This window comes from Pongo pygmaeus, chromosome 6 (genome assembly GCF_028885625.2).
Source record: "Pongo pygmaeus isolate AG05252 chromosome 6, NHGRI_mPonPyg2-v2.0_pri, whole genome shotgun sequence".
NCBI classification, from domain to species: domain Eukaryota; kingdom Metazoa; phylum Chordata; class Mammalia; order Primates; family Hominidae; genus Pongo; species Pongo pygmaeus.
This window is the reverse complement of record NC_072379.2, coordinates 150487104-150504037: the sequence shown is the minus strand read 5'-3', so window position 1 is coordinate 150504037 and position 16934 is coordinate 150487104. Positions and strand designations below refer to the sequence as shown.

The 16934-nt window shown below is 53.3% G+C and overlaps 1 protein-coding gene across 1 annotated transcript; it reads left to right on the top strand.

Moving 5' to 3' along the window:
• Positions 1-8261: 8261 nt before the first annotated feature.
• On the top strand, positions 8262-10299 carry CRYGN (crystallin gamma N). The gene is given in 3 exon segments (XM_054494118.1): positions 8262-8282; positions 9944-10181; positions 10184-10299. Coding segments are annotated over 3 exon segments (375 nt in total).
• Positions 10300-16934: the final 6635 nt, after the last annotated feature.

Below are 16934 nucleotides of genomic sequence, written 5' to 3'. Positions count from 1 at the left end.
ATCGCTGCCCCATGCAGCCCTGGACCGCGGACGGAGTCTAGTCTCCCCGCTCTCGCCCACGCCTGAGCTTTGGTATGCAAAGTGTTTCCAACTTTTTGTTCGTTTATAAATATCTTTAATAAATATATACATTGAGACGAAGTCTCGCTTTGTCGTCGCCCAGGCTGGAGTGCAGTGGCACGATCTGCAACCTCCGCAGCTCACTGCAACCTCCGCCTCCCGGATTCAAGCAATTCTCCTGCCTCCGCCTTCCGAGTAGCTGGGACTACAGGTGCCTGCCCCCACGCCCGGCTAATTTTTGTATTTTTAGTAGAGACGGGGTTTCACCATGTTGGCCAGGCTGATTTCAAACTCCTGACCTCAGGTGATCTGCCCGCCTCGGCCTCTCAAAATGCTGGGATTATAGGCGTGAGCCACCTCACCCGGTCTCTCTCTTATTCATATATATATATATATACATACAATTTAAGTAGAGACAAGGTCTTACCCTGTTTCCCAGGCTGGTCTCGAACTCCTGGGCTCAAGCAATCCTCCTGCCTCGGCCTCCCAAAGTGCTAAGATTAGAGGTGTGAGCCAGCGCGCCCAGCCCGTTTGTAAACATCTTTTGAGGGCCTCCTCCTTGATGTCCACAGCTCTAGCGCTGAGCGCCTCCCCACACAGATGGGATGGTGCGCGCTGGTGAGAGAGGTTGGGGAGTGCAGCCGGGGGGAGGCGCGGGCAGGGGGACTAGGTCCTTGAGCCCTGGGAAGCTCAGCTCAGGTGTTGGAACCGCACCTCAGGATGAGTGCAACATCTCAGGAGGCCTGATCTCAGGGTCCTGCGTGTCCTGGGCCCTGCTTCACTTGAAGGGCCATGGGAAGCCATTGGGCAATTTTAGGTAGGATCAGATTATAGGTTTTAAGTGAATATTCACATTACAGCACCTAGGAGCCCCCCATTTGTAATGTCTTACGTCTTTTTTTTTTTTTTTTTTTTGAGACAGGATCTTTCTCTGTTGCCCAGGCTGGAGTGCAGTGGTGCAATCTTGGCTCACTGCAGCCTCGACCTCCTGGGCTCAAGCAATCATCCTACCTCAGCCTCCCTAGTAGCTGGGACCACAAGCATGTGCCACCATGCCCGGCTAATTTTTTAATTTTTTTGTAGAGACAAGGTCTTGCGTTGTTGCCCAGGCTGATCTCAAACTCCTGGGCTCAAGTGATCTTTCCTCCTTGGCCTCCCAAAGCGCTGGGATTACAGGCATGAACCACCTTGCCTGGCTTGTAATGTCTTATTTCTTAAACTGGAAGGTAGATTCGCTGCCTAAAATGACTCATAATATATATAGGGAAAGGAGCCGCTCTGGCTGTGGGTGGAGAACGGTCTGGAGGAGCCCAGAGCAGACAGAATGGGATGCTGAGAGGCTCCCACAGCAGTTCCACTGGTGCTGACGGTGGCTGGAGCTGGGGGTGGGCGTGGAGAGGGAAGTGGGGAAGGGGACAGAACCTGGGGGTCTTACACAGTGGTGTCACATACAGCCTCAATTTGGAGGGGAGTCCTGAGTCCTGTCTCTCAAACGCTACCCAGGATGGCCTCTCCCAAGCCCCAGGACCACTCTGCTCCCAAGAGCATTAGGATGACGCTGGAGGCAGGGGGCTACTGGGAAAGTGCCTGCCCCAAGCCTGTCACACACACCCAGAGCTCCAGAGTGAAGGGCTGGAAGGGCCTTATTACTCACTCACATGACTTTGTATTGAATTAGGGCAGGTTTGGGAGAAGCCACAAACTGGGAAAAAGTCTAAAATGAACCCTCACAACAAGGAATAGACAACAGGTTAATAACTGACAGCAAAGGAACAGATTGCAGACTCACACACACACACAGCAAAAGAATAGATAGCAAGTTAAAACACACACAGCCAGGCGTGGTGCCTCATGCCTGTAATCCCGGCACTTTAGGAGGCCAAGGCAGGAGGATCCCTTGAGGCCAGGAACTCGGGACCGGCATGGGCAACATAGTGAGACCCTGTCTCTACCAAAAATTTTAAAAACCTAGCTGGGTGTGGGCGTGTGCCTTTAGTCCCAGTTACAAGGGAGGCTGAGGCAGGAGGATGCCTTAGCCCAGTTGTTGGGGGCTGCATTGAGCTATGATCGTGGCACTGCACTCTGGCCTGGGTGACAGGGTGAAACTCTGTCTCTAAAACAAACAAACACATGCACACACAGGCATACACACACAATCAATAAGGAAAGAGAAAAAAAATGAGCAAAGCATATGAACAAGCAATTTACAAAAGATCCAATTCAAATGAACGCTATACATTTGAACTGATTTTGAGCAACTGGCCTTGGATCTACCTAGGGTGGATCTCATCTGTATGTCGGTGGGGCAATTTGGAAGACCTCTGTGGCATCTGGTGGCTTGAAGGTGAACTCATGCTTCAACCCAGCAATTTCACCCAGAGGCTTGGACCTCAAAGGAGGCAGTATTGGTCCCAGGGTGCGGTTGGAATTTTGTAGGGTGTTTCTGTTTGTCAGAATGCTGGAGGATGGGTGGGCAGGCCCCAGAATGCCAGATATCCCACAACATCCAAGGAGACACTGTCCCACAATTTCCCCTAGAAATGCATAGTATTTTTTGTGTGGCTTTAATATATACTGAAGATTTCCTAGTATGCAATTTACTAGATATATAGATGGAAGATTTTACTTAGTTTTCTAAGGAATTCTACTGAGCTTTGTTCATTCACCATTTCAGAAACTCTTGTCACTAAAACAAAAAGCCAAATTGCAGAAGGCTACGTATAATGTAGCCACACTAAAAATTTTCTATTATTTACAGATACATACGAAGAAAGTAAAAAGATGAAAACACACAAAGACATAATCAACACAAAAATCAGGACAATATCTTATCCTTATGGGGAAGGAAGGCTTCGATTCTATGTATAATGATTTCTTATTTTAAGGAAAAACACTGATCCAACATAAACCTGGCAAAATGCTAAGATTTGACAAACTTTGTATGGTGGTGTTATTGTTCCTTATATTATTTCCTATTCTTCTCTGTGCCCTAAATTACCCAAAAACGGGAGAGACAAGAGGCAGAGAAGGGAGGCAGGCAAACGGGTGATGGCTCAGGGTGATTTATTATTAAAACCATTAGCCTCCACACTGTAAAACTCCCCAATGCTGAGCAGCTACTGGTAGTTCTAAGGCTACATGTTATTGAGATTTTATTTTTTAAGCCATGACAGCATTCTTAGCCCTGCTTCTTCTGTGCTATCACCATATTTATTCTCAGTCCATTCCCCTAGAATTTTGTTCCTAACTAGCAGCTGTATAGTGACTCAAGATCTCACCTACCTCAAGGTACATTTTAACAGTGCTCTACCAAAGATGACTCAAAAAAATGACTCTGATGTTGAGGTTTGGTGATACTGGCATTTGCATATTATGTAGCTATTTTGGGGAGGGGTTCTACCTGGCCACAAATAGATAATATAAATCTTAGCAGACTCCTCCTCTGGTAACTGAATTATAATAAAATCCCAGGTGGGAATTGAGATATTGCATTAGAAATAGGGAATGGAGGTGAAATTTGCAGATATCTTATTCATCTACCCATTTTTAACAATTCGTTGAGTGGGGCTTTTAGCTAGGCATTTTTTCATGTGTATTTCCCAGAAAACACCCCAAATCACTGCTTCTGTTTTGGATTCTGTTGTCATCACCTTTTTGGGTTGTCTGTGTGCTCTGGCCCTGCTGTGATGAGGGCAAATACAAATTAAAAAGAAGAAGTTCAGCTGGGCACGGTGGCTCACACCTGTAATCCCAGCACTTTGGGAGGCCAAGGCAGGCAGATCACTTGAGTTCAGGCGTTCAAGACCAGCCTGGCCAACGTCGTGAAGCCCCGTCTCTACTAAAAATACAAAAATTGGCCAGGCGCGGTGGCTCACGCCTGTAATCCTAGCACTTTGGGAGGCCAAGGCAGGCAGATTGCCTGAGCTCAGGAGTTCGATATCAGCCTGGGCAACACGGTGAAACCCCATCTCTACTAAAATACAAAAAATTAGCCAGGCATGGCGGCGTGTGCCTGTAGTCCCAGCTACTCGGGAGGCTGAAGCAGGAGAATCGCTTGAACCCAGGAGGTGGATGTTGCAGTGAGTTGAGATCACGCCACTGCACTCCAGCCTGGGCGACAGAACAAGACTCCATCTCCAAAAAAAAAACAAAAAATTAGCTGGGCGTGGTGGCACACACCTGTAGTCCCAGCTACTGGGGAGGCTGATGCAGGAGAATTGCTTGAACCTAGGAGGCAGAGATTGCAGTGAGCTGAGATCGCATCACTGCACTCCTGCCTGGGGGACAGAGCAAGACTCCATCTCAAAAAAAAAAAAAAAAAAAAAAAAAAAAAAAGCTCTTAAAACAACAATGAGACACCACTGCACACTTATTTGAATGGCTAAAATCCAAAACTTGATAGCACCAAATGGTCAGAATGAAAAATCATACAGCCACTTTGAAAGACAGTTTGACAGTTTCTTTTTATTTGATTTGATTTTGAATTTTTTAGAGACAGAGTCTTGCTATGTTGTCCAAGCTGGTCTTGAACTCCCGGCCTCAAGTGATCCTCCTGCCTTAGCCTCCTGAGTAGCTGGGATTACAGGTACAAGCCTCTGCACCTGGCTTTTATTTTTTTTCAGTTTGTTGCAAAACTAAACATACCCTTAACATATGATCCAGCAATCCCACTCCTTAGTGTATAGAAAGGAGCACACAAAAATCTACACATGGATGTTTATAGAAGCTTTCCTCATAATTGGCAAAACTTGGACACCACCAAAATGTCCTTCCATTGATGAATAGATAACTAAACTGTGGTACTTCCAGACAATGGAACATGATTCAGCAGTAAAAAGAAATGAGAGACTAGGCCAAGAAAAGATATGAGGGAATCTTAAATGCATATTACTAAGTGGAAGAAACCAATCTGAGAAAGCTACTTACTGTCTTAGTCCGTTTTGTGCTGCTATAACAGAATACCACAGACTGGGTAATTTACAGTGAACACAAATGTATTGGCTCACAGTTCTGGAGGCTGAGAAGTCTAACATCACGGTGCTGGCATCTTTCAAGGGTCTTCTTGCTGCATCATCCCATGGGAGAAGGGCAAAGAGGGTGAGAGAGAGCAAGAGCTTGACCTTGTAGCCCTTTATGGTCGGCGTTAATCCATGAATGAGGGTGAAGCCCTCATGACCTAAACCCTTCCCATGAGACCGCATCTTTCAACATTGTTGCATTGGGGATTAAGTTTCCAACACTTGTTTTGGAGGACACGTGCAAACTGTAGTAGCTACATACTGTAAGATTCCAAATACATGACATCCTGAAAAAGGCAAACTGTGAAGATAGTAAAAAGATCAGTGGTTGCCAGGAGTTAAGGGGGAGAGAGGGATAAACAGATGGAGCCCAGGGGACTTTTTTTTTATCATTTTTTTTTGAGACGGAGTTTAACTCTGTCGTCCAGGCTGGAGTGCAGTGGTGCAATCTTGGCTCGCTACGACCTCCCCCTTCCAGGTTCAAGCAATTCTTGCTGCCTCAGCCTCCTGAGTAGCTAGGATTACAGGCGCCTGCGACCATGCCTGGCTAGTTTTTGTATTTTTAGTAGAGACAGGGTTTCGCCATGTTGGCCAGGCTGGTCTCAAACTCCTGACCTTAGGTGATCCACCCACCGCCCCGGCCTCCCAAAGTGCTGGGATTACGGGTGTGAGCCACCACGCCCAGCCCACACAGGGGACTTTTAAGGTGGTGAGAATACTCTACATGGTGCTCTAATGGTGGAACCATGACATTACACTGTAGGGGCAGCAAAGTTCTACCTCCATCCTCTTAGGGTCCTGGCTGGGCCTGAGAAATAAATTGACATAAGACACATTAAGAGGAGAAAAGCATACAAACTTATTTAATACAAGTTTTATGTGGCACGGGAGTCCTTATAAGGAGATGAAGACCCAAAGAAAAAGTTAAGAGTCAAACACTTATATACTCAACTGGACAAAGAGTAGTAAACTGTGAAAAATCAACCACATTGTGTGGGGACGCTTTAAAAATGTGTTATTTTAACAAAGTCTATGCGGCATTCTCTCAACTTCTCATCCTGTGTCCCAATGTATAACATAGGTTCATCAGTCGTGACAAATGTGCCATTCTAATGGGGACGCTGATAGTGGAGGAGGCTCTGTGTGTGTGTGTGTGTGTGTGTGTGTGTGTGTGTGTGTGTATGGAGGGGCAGGGGGTATACGGGAAATTGCTGTACCTTTTGCTGAATTCAGCTTGAACCTAATGCTGCTCTAAAAAATAAAACCTTTTTTTAAGGCGTATTTTTCCCTGTCGAAAATAAGGGAAGAGGCTTCCCTTTCCTCCCTTTTCTTGCAGAATTTCCTTCTCTGTCATTTTCAAATGTGTGTAAATCTTTTTAATGGCTAAACAAGCCTCTTGACAGTCTAACAACTCAGTCATGTTTCCTCTGGGAGCCAGGACCACCTCTTTGTGTCTTGACATCAAGGAGTAATTGCCCCCACCCTCCCCGTTTCCTGAGAAGCCTGACTTCAGCTGTCACCTGACTCTTAATTGGAAAACCCACCTCCCGTCATAGAGATATAAGAAAATCAGCAATTTCATCCTGAAAACATGAATGCAGTGGGTTGTGTCTGCTTGGCTACAGAAGAGTGAGATCTCTCTCCATCTTTGCGATCTCTTAGGGGAGAGATTGTGATGCAGATCACGCTCCAGTTTAAAGTTTATTCAATAATAAAATTGTTTTCTTTTCCTTCTACCTTCGTGGAGAAGTTTTCTGGGTTGGCCGGAGATTTTGTTTTTAATTTTATGTCCCCACCAGGACCCAGGTCCAGAGAGAAACATTGGAATGTGTGGCTTGGCAAGTAAGGGCGCCAGTGGAGGCAGCTGGGCGGCGTCCCTGGGGAAGACCGTCCCCGGGTTCAAGGGTGACATGCAGGTTCTGGTTCATGCCCTGTCTACTTTTGAAAACCTCCCACAGCAGAGGCAAGGTCACCCCTCTGCCCCAAGAATCACATAACCTCCTCTTCCTGGGCCTCAGCGTCTCATCTGTGAAATGGTCATAAAAATATACTGTTTGAAGGAAGAGCAGCCCAAACTCCTCCCCAAAGCTCCTCCCTCCCCTCCAGCAGAAGCCCCTGTGGAGCACCTGCCCCCTCTCCTTTGATCTCAGAGCCTGTCCCCCACCACCCCAGCCATCTGAGTCATGAGTCCTGTGTTCCCAGCTCATCTCCCCAGCCGTTTGTGGGCTGCACATCCTGTGGGCTCCATGTTCGCTCTGCTCACTCCACAATCTCTGAGCCTCTGCTGTCTGCCAAGTGCTTCATTCTGGGCCCTGGGGAACTCTCCCTCCGCGGTGGGGCTGCTTTGTGCTGTAAACTGATCCTGGGCGTCCAGGGTGGCTTGGTTGGTGCAGCAGAGAGGCAAGGGGCAGAGCACTGTGCCCCCAGCTAAGGGCAGCGCGGGTCACCTGGGCACCCTAGGCAGGATCTTCAAGGAGAGAGGGACTCAGGGAGGGAGAGTGCCAGGGAGGGAGGCAGGCAGGAAGAGAGCGGGAGGAGAGGGAGGCCTGACCTGGTCTGGCGTTTTATGGGGTTTCGGGGGGTGCATCAGGGGCTGGGTGAGTTGGAGCCGGAGGTCTAAGGTGAGGACCTGGGAGCCCAGACCAGAGCAGCCAGGGGAGGGGCGGTCAAGGGCTGTCTGTCTGTCCGGGGAAGCTTGGGTTGCATCCTCGTGGAGACAAACAAGTTGGCACCAAGGCGAGGCTACTTGCAGCCGGATGAGAAAGGGGAGTGGGCTGGGGAGCTCCGAACAGGCCTTGGGAGGGAGGGAGATGGGCCTGAGGGCTGAGGGGCAGCGCAGGGGAAGAAAGGTCGGAGGGCTGGAGAGACACCTCCCCTCCTCCCCCCACCACTCCAGCGTAGGGCAGGGGCAGCCGCGGGCTGGGCGGGAGGGCTCCGGGAGGAAGGAGGCCTGGGGGCTAAACGCGGAGAGCACACGGAGACCCCGGGCAGGGCGGGCTGCCCTCGCGGTGGCACAGGGTGGCCGCGGCGGGTCCCAACCGCCTGGTGGCCCCTCGGGCTTAGCACGCCCGACAGCACTAACCCTCCGGGGCCGGCCCAGCAAATCTTTTGTCCGGGACGGCGCTGAGCCAGCAGGGTGCTGCCCGGTATAAACGGGGACCCGCGGACGGGGCGGGGCGCACCATGGCGCAGCGCTCGGGGAAGGTGAGTGCGTCCCTCAACCCCAAGGAAACAGGGTGGGGCTCCGCCTTCGCCCCCTGTGCCAGGGGATGCAGGAGGGTGCACGCTGTTGATGGTGACAAATCCAAGGGAAGCTGGTTTAATTTCTTAATAAAATGGGGTGGCCTCGCTATTGGCCTGGGGCCTCTCTGGTGTGGGTGGATAGGAAGGTCTCCATCTCCACTCCTTTCTTCTGGGATTCCAACCCCTCGCCCCGCAGTCAGGAGCAGGGAGGGTGGTCAGACTCCCTGGGGGTTCCTGGGGGGGGGTAGGCGGTGGGGAGGCTTGGCTTGTCCCCACAGCCCTCGGCCCCACTGCTGCGGCTTCTTTGCCCAAGGCTAGCCTCTGTGGCTTTTCCTTCCTCAGAGTCTCTTCAGGGACACTTAGGGCTGGTTCTCTGAAAAATGTTGAGATTTGAGGGAGCCCCGAATCCCTATGGTGCCCAGGCCTCCCTGAAGGTCTCAGGGGCCCTCTACCAGCCGTGCCTGGTGCAGAAAGGACGGGAGACGTGGCTCTCCCTCGCCTTCTCCAGTGCCCCTAGCCTAGCCACTCCCATGAAGCCTTTGGTCTCCAAGGCCACATTCCAGAGTGTCTGGGGGTGACTGTGTTGCTGTATCAGTCTGCATGGGCCAGATGATGCTTCAGTAACAAAGGACCCCAGTAACTCTGGGGTGCAGAACACCAGGGTGACTGCCTCCTTTCTGGTGAAACCATGTGGCCACGCCTGACTCCAAGGGGCCTGGAAGGGCAATTCTCACGTTCCTTTGAGCGAACTGGAGACACTGGTGAGGCACAAACGACCATAGTGATGGGGAACATCACTGCACTCTGGCAGGACCCTTCTAGGGCCACAGTTCTTGAAACCCAAAGAGTTACTGAATGGTTGAGATTTTAGGTTCCACAGCAGGAAATGAGTCTGGGGGGTTGTTATTGCTTCACTTTGTTTTGTTTCGGGACAAGGACAACCTGTGAGCGCCACGTAGCTATAGGACACGATGTCTGAACTCCCACCAGGGTGATGGAGCTCCAGATCTGATACACGCCTGCTACCCAAAGGAGTGGCCTACAAAACACAGAGAGACAGGGTGGCACTTAATGTTCTCTTTTGCGAACATTAATCCCGAGCCAGTCCCTGACGTGGCTTCGGCCGATTCAGCCTCTCCAGTGAAGGAGGCCCAATCCCAGGAACCCGAATTTCTGCAAAATATATGTTGGGTTACCATGAGAGGGTTGTGGGTGAAGTTTCTTCTTTTAAAAACACCTCCTTTAATGTTATTATTGGCTTTATGTTTTAAGAATTAAAAAATGAGTTAAAAATGCAGTGGAAGTTGAAAACAGCCCGTTTTGAAATGAGCACCTAGACAAAGGGGAAACCCCTGTCCCCAAATCGCTGCTGAAATTTGTCTGCCCCACTGAGCTCCTAAGGGTGGGGAGGAACAGGAGCTGTGTATGGCATCAGCCTGCCAGCTGTTTATTCTTTTGCCCAATTGGCAAATAGCGTTGGGCACCTACTGTGTGCAGCAGGTCTGGGCTTTTGGGGGCCTGGGAGTAGGGATTCCATCCAGGGTGTTGGGACCCAGACGCCAGCCTCCAACACTGACGGAGAGAAGCCCCTGACCCTGAGCTCTGTAACCTGCCCTTTCTAGATCACTCTCTATGAAGGCAAGCACTTCATGGGGCGGAAGCTGGAGGTCTTCGGGGACTGTGACAACTTCCAGGACTGGGGCTTTATGAACCGAGTGAACACCATCCGCGTGGAGAGCGGAGCCTGGGTCTGCTTCGATCACCCCGACTTCCGGGGCCAGCAATTCATCTTGGAGCACGGCGACTACCCCGACTTCTTCCGCTGGAACAGCCGCAGTGACCACATGGGCTCCTGTCGGCCTTAGGAATGGTGAGTGGGACCGTCCACCGAGGGCTGAGTCTTCCTGCTGGAGGGACCGAGGATCGGCCCTGGCAGACAGTGGCAAGGAATCGGGGAGCGTGGGCCTCCCGGCTTTAAAGTCTGTAAGACTGAGGGAGCTATACCCAGAGCCACCTGCTGGCATGAGGTGAGTAGGTCGGGGGCCAAGTTGCTGGGAACCGAGCGGGAGTGGCCCTGAGTTTTCATACAGGTATCAATAAACCACTTTAAGTTTCGGAGCCAAAAATCTAGCTGCATTTTCCATTTAAAATGCTGTTGAAATCGTCCAAATTTAGATTTCCAGCCAGATAGGGGACACTCAGCCAATGGGAGGCTGATTTGGGCCTAGTGTGGCCACTGGTACAGGTGGTTTTGTGGCACATTCTGGAGCCTTCCATGCTCCGGTCTTGGAATGGCTGATGGAGGAAGCTGAAGAATCACCTGCCTGTCAGGGGAAAACTGGGGGGCAGGTCCCTTGGAATTACACAGGTAGCTGCCGCCCAAGAAATGTGTGCAGGGAGGGCAGACGAGGGGCGTGGCTCCCCGGTGGCGAAGGACTGTTTCGGTCCAGCTGCTCCTAGGGTGGGATTTAAGCAAGGCCGTTCCCCCAGGTCATGGGTACTCACTGACCTGCTGTGAGCTCTAGAGCTTCAGGTGGGGAGTGGCGGACTCCTGAGCCTGGGGTTGCGCATCTCTCATCACAGAGGGTCTCGCTTATGTCTGCTGGGGACCCTCCCCTGACGCCTGGGCTGGGCGGTTCTGGTGAACATCTGAGGAACCCCAGAAAAGGGGCCTTTGTGTGGTGCCCCCTCTCTTTTCTGTATCAGTTGCAAAACCAGCTGGGCTTTGGCATCTCAAATTGTAAGAATGCTTTCTTAGTATTTCTTCCAGGCTGTGGTACATTTGGAAAAAAGAAATTTAAATAGTTGGCCCTGGACCCTGCATAATGCTATTTATATGAAAAATATCCTTGGTATCTTGCGAACTGCTGTTCTCCTAGGAGCTATCCTGGGGCCAGCTGTGACGCAGACCAGGCCCTGCCGGCTTCTGAGCCAGGCAGGGGCTGGCCCTCCTCTGCCTTTTGGAAATGCGGGAATCATATAGGGAGACGTGCTGAGCCTAGGGGACGATGATGTCAAGGCCAGCAGGGGTTTCAGCACATGAGATCTGGTATTTGTTTTAGATTTTTGGCTTTATGTTTTACTAAAAGGTTCTATTACAGCTTTAAAATGTTATCATTTGAAGGCTTGCCTGTGGGCTGCGGCCCAGGGGTGGAGAAGTCAGAACCGGGAGTGTGTTGGTGTGACCAGGGCCGGAGTCCCCCAGGCTGAGCACCCAGAGGGAGCCCCGTGACCCCAGCCCTGGTCTGAGTGTGACCACTGGCCTCTGGTCAGTTTGGCCCTCTTTGGACCTCAGATTTTCTAGTTGTAGAAAGAGGAGCTTGGACCAGCTCAGTGGCTTGAAACATTTTTAGAGTAATAGAACCCTTTCTTCCAACCACATCTCACGTGGAAGAACGAACAGAAGTGCGGGGTTGGAGTGTGTGGGGTGGGGGTGCCCAGTGCCCTGGGTACCTCCTAATTCCTTCCTGCACGGGGCTCCTGTTTCTGGGAGAGGGGAATTCACAGCAACCTCCTTCTTTCCTTCTTTTCTGCTTGGTCTTGGAGCACGGGGAACATTTCCGCCTAGAAATCTTCGAGGGTTGCAACTTCACGGGCCAGTGCCTGGAGTTCCTGGAGGACAGCCCCTTCCTCCAGAGCAGGGGCTGGGCCAGGACCTGCGTGAATGCCATCAAGGTGTACCGGGACAGAGCGTTGAGTACAGGCCACGTGGCTGCACCCCGAAGCCCAGCTAGGCCCTTCAGCACCAGGCGTGGGAGGCTGCCCGCCATGCAGGGGTGGTGGGTGGGGTGGGAATGAGACCTTTAGCAGTGGGCAGTGTGTCCCTGGCCCCACAGGCCCTCTCCTTTCCTCAGCTGCCTCACCTGCCCCAGTCAAGCAGCGGAGAGCTTCCCCTGTGGCCCAGAAGGGCTTCAGAGAGGGACCCTGGGCCCCAGAGACACCCTGAGACCTTCCCTCTAGGGCCTCAGTCCAGGAACAGAGGTAGGAGAGTGCCTTGAAAGCTGCACCGTTCTCTGCGATTGATCTGATACAAGAGGCCGCCTTTGGTTTTCTTGAGCCGGGGGACACCTGCTTACCAAGGGGTCCCCCAGGGCCTTATGGGCTGGAAAAGCCACAGTGGGCTCACCTGCTCTGAGAAGGGTGGACCAGCCCACCCTGCCCTGTGCCTACCCAGCAGAGCTGACCCCTGAACCGGGTGTCTCTGCAAACCCCCACCACCATGGCCTCTGGGAGGAGATGGACTTCGGGGTGGCTCACTTCTGGACAGAGAGTAGCTGGGAGGATTTTGCCCAGGCCCAGACAGGTTTGTCTGCCCCACACTTGGGTTTCCTCCTGGTCAACCAAGGGCAGCCTGCGTGCCCCCTCCTGCCCTCCCACACATTCCCCTTTTGCAACTATCCTCTGAGCACCTTCAAGTTGGCCATGTATTTTCATTGTCCAGCCCACACCTCTAGGTCAGGTAGATATTATCACCCCCGTTCTACAAAGGGCAAGCTGAGACTCAGAAGGCTGACTGCCCGGCCGCCCCATGGGAGTGGCACGGCTGAGACTGCAGCCAAGCCTGTGTCTGTCCCTGTTCCAGAGCTGGCCACTTTCCCAGGCCTCAGTCCCCTCTCCTCAGGCCAAGAGCCCCTCACACAGGTTCCAGCTGGCTGTGCATGCTTCTGGCTCCTATTGAAGCAATTGAGGAACAATTTGCCTTCTATACTCCAGAGGTTCAAGGCCAGGGAGCTTCGGAGGGGATGCAGGGGGCAGAGGGACTACAGGGAGACAGAGACTGAGCCGAGGCAGAGCTGGGCACAGGTGGCACCCCATGTCCGTGGGCTCCAACTGCACAGCGAAAATATCCCCCCACGATTGTGTCTATGCTGAATATGTACATTATTCCCTGAAAGATACTGTACAACTATTTACATAGCATTTATGTTGGATTAGGTATCATAGGTAATCTAGAGATGATTTCAAGTCCAGTAAGTCCTCACTTAACATTGTGGATAGGTTCTTGGAAACTGTGACTTTAAGTGAAACGATGTATGGCAGGTCCTCGAATATGTTGTCTTGTTCAATGTGGATTCATTATAAGATTGATGAGGGGAGAAATGGCTTTGTTATATATCGTGTACTTAAGGCCACGGTTCCCAAGAACCTACTGACGGTGTTAAGTGAGGACTTACTATATATGGGAGGATACATGTGGGTTATATGCAAATACAATGCCATTTTATATCAGGAACTTGAGCATCCTCGGATTTTGATATCCAAGGGAGGTCCTGGAACCAAGGGTGTACACCCCACCTTTCCCCGGTGGCCTGATGTTGGCCCCCTTCTTGCTGTTTCTGTCACTCTAGCTAGCTCCAGGATTCCGTTTTACGAAATTGCATTTTGCCCTAAATTTGTGGCACCTGGAGCCCAGGGGTGGCATTCCAAAATAAGAATTTGCCCTGGAAAACTTGCTGACTAAATTGCGTCTTGTAAGGCCCAAGTCACGCCTTTGCATGGAGGATGTCCTGAGGCCCTAGGCAGAGTCCCCCCCCCCCACCCCCAACACTCAGGGGCTTGTTGAGAACGAAGGTGGGGAAGGTGGAGGCTAACATTTCTGTGACTGAGGGGCACACAATCCCCACTGTCCCTGCGAGGAGCCAGCCATCGGGACCCCAGGTGGGGGACCCAGGTGCTCAGCCTTTGCCGCCTAAGACTCTTACTCTTACACAAATGTAAGCCCTTGTCAAGGAGGTAACGCCCCCGGGTCCCCTGGATCTGGAGGGAACTCTGCTAGGAGGCCTTTCCTGGGGTCTGGGGAGTGGGCGAGGCAAGGACCCTCCACCACCTCCCACTGCCAAGACTCCTTCCCTCTGGGTCCCACATCAGCCCAGGCATGACCTATCCCCTCAGACCCATGTCCTGGTGGGCTCTCAGAGGGAAACGCACTGGCATTCTGCCCCCACCCACCCTCACCTGGGGAAGGGCACGGTGCTGATGTGGGCAGGACAGGCCCCCGCCCTTTCCTCTTTCTGCCTCCTCCCAGTAGCCACAGCCAGGACAGGGGAGGGGAGGATGGGCGGTTCCCTGTCCCCTCCTTTTGGGGGTGTCCATGTGAGAACCCTCATGTGGCCCAGGACATGGCTTGGGGCATTTCTTGCCCATCACAGGGTAGGAAAGGACCAGCTGACTCTCTGAGGTGCCTCTGAGGCCCCAGCTGTGGCATAGGTGTGGGGTTGGAAAGCTGTAGGTGTGGAGGGGCATGGACACGGGGGCCATGAGGGTGGGGTCCAGGCTGGACCAGGCCTGCCCTGAGTCCCCCAGCAGCTGCTCCAGGCTGGCTCACACCCTCTGCCTCTCTCTCTTCCTTCCCAGCCCCAACGCTTGAGGCAGCAGACTGTGCCAGGCACCAGGCGTGACAAGCCTCACTCGTCTCAGAGATGGTGAGGGAAGGACAGGGTCGGGCCAGCCCCTGCTCCAAGCTGTCCTGAGGTGTCTTCCTTGGACCACACGCCCCTTCCCAGGCAGAGGCCACTATCCTGGACCTCGAGTCTCTTCCTCCTGGTCCCCCAGTCTCTTCCTCCTGGTCCCCCAGTCTCTTCCTCCTGGTCCCCCGTTCCCTCCCCACCACACCTTCCTGCTTTTCTGGGCCGGGCCCACAGCTTCCTGGGTGATGAAGGGCTGTGTTCTCTCCTGCCCCCACCAGCCCCAGGTCCTCCAGGCTCTGTAAAGACTTGTCCTGACTGTTTCTGCTCTCTGGGTTGTTGGTGGCTGTCCCAGTGGTGTGCAGAAGGGGAGGAGGACAGGAAGGGGCCCCGCTTGGGACTCCCCAACCCTCCTCTGTGCCCTGCAGGCTCCTCCGTGCAACTGCACCTCCACAGCCCGTTTCCTCTGCAGGGGAAGCCCCATGAGGGCAAGGAGGGGGCAGGAACCGTGTCGTGTGACCATGGCACCTCTGGTACCTGACACGGTGTTGGGCACACATGTGGGAACCCGCTGGCATTCACTGAATGAATGAATGGTGCCCTCTGTGCCAGGCCCCCCGCTAGGTGCTGGGGGTAGTGTCTGTGCAAGGTGGTCCTTATCAGGGAACAGGAGTATGTGGGGCATGCAGTGATGGTCGGAGTGCATCCTTGCCAAGGACGGCTGAAATGCAGTGGCGCAATCTCGGCTCACTGCAACCTCCGCCTCCCTGGTTCAAGCAATTATCTTGCCTCAGTCTCCCGAGTAGCTGGGATTACAGGTGCCCACCACCACGCCCGGCTAATTTTTGTATTTTTAGTAGAGACGGGGTTTCACCACGTTGGCCAGGCTGCTCTCGAACTCCTGACTACAAGAGATCTGCCTGCCTCGGCCTCCCAAAGTTTTGGGATTACAGGCGTGAGTCACCACACCTGGCCAGGGCTGGTCAGTTTTAAAATGTGGATGTTACTGGGCCTGTCCCCACACGTGTCACACCCCAGCACAGACGCCACGCAGCGCTGGGGAAGGAAATAAAAGCAGAGGTGGGCGCCGTGGGTGCCTTCGTGTAGCCCAGAGTGAAGGGGCTGCTCGGCCGGGAGGGGTTGCTGGGTGGCCAGGCTGTGCGGGCTCTTCTCTCCCGAGTCCTGGGGAACTTCCCGGCAGCCCCTGATCCCCGCTCCCCTGGCCTCCAGGTGGGTCCTGTATGAGGAGCCCAACTACCGCGGCTGCATGTACGTGGTGGAGAGGGGCGACTTCCGCAGCTTCTCAGACTGGGAGGCCCACGGCGCGTGAGTGCAGTCGCTCTGCAAGGTGGTCAACTTCTTCTAACCGAGCCCTCCCACAAGGATGGCCGGGTACAGCTCTGGGGACAGGGGCAACCCCTTGCGGTCCCACCTAGACCTCGGGACCTTCGGCAATAAAAGTCCTCGGAGCCAACGGGTGGCTTCTGAGTGCTCTCTCGGCAGTGGGAATCCCAGCCCTAGGAGGAGCCGGATGATCCAGGGCGCTTTCCCGGACTCCCGGGGACCCCCTGAGCCGGGGAGGGGAGAATGGTGGGGAGAGGTGGTGAGAAGCGATGGGGATGGGGGAGGGCCGGAACCCAGGCTGGCGCAGGACTCCCCAGGCTTGCTTGGGGCTCTGCCTCTCTGTGACTCAGCAAGGTGAGGCTGCTGGGCCATGTGGCCAAAGGCCTGACCCAGGGTCTCTGTGTCTGATCTCTGGGTTTTATCCTCATAGCTAATCTTGGCCTCGGAGTTTCTAAGGGAGACCCCTCTGGAAGGATGGTTTCGACCCAGGGCAGACCCCTCTCCTGCGAGAGAGAAAAACATTAGTGGTGGCGAGTGTCAGGGTGGGGGCTTAGCTTGAACAGGTGGGCTCTGTGGGAATGGAGGGACTTTCGGGGAGAAAGGGGAATGGGGCGTGTCTGCTGCAGCCGTAGCCCCTGGAGCAGTAGGGCTGGCAGACCCAGAACCAGCGGCCTTGGCTCGGGTCTTCATCTGGCGCAGCACCAAGCGCCCACCTGCAGAATTCCTCCATTCCTGGGCCCTCTCCAGGACACTGGGTCCTCCTGTTGGGGTGGGCTTGAATTTAGAGGGGACACCCCACCCCTGGAGGGCAGAGGGGAGGGAAAAGCCTGTCCTGGAAGGAGATACTCGGCCCAGGCAGTGGGAT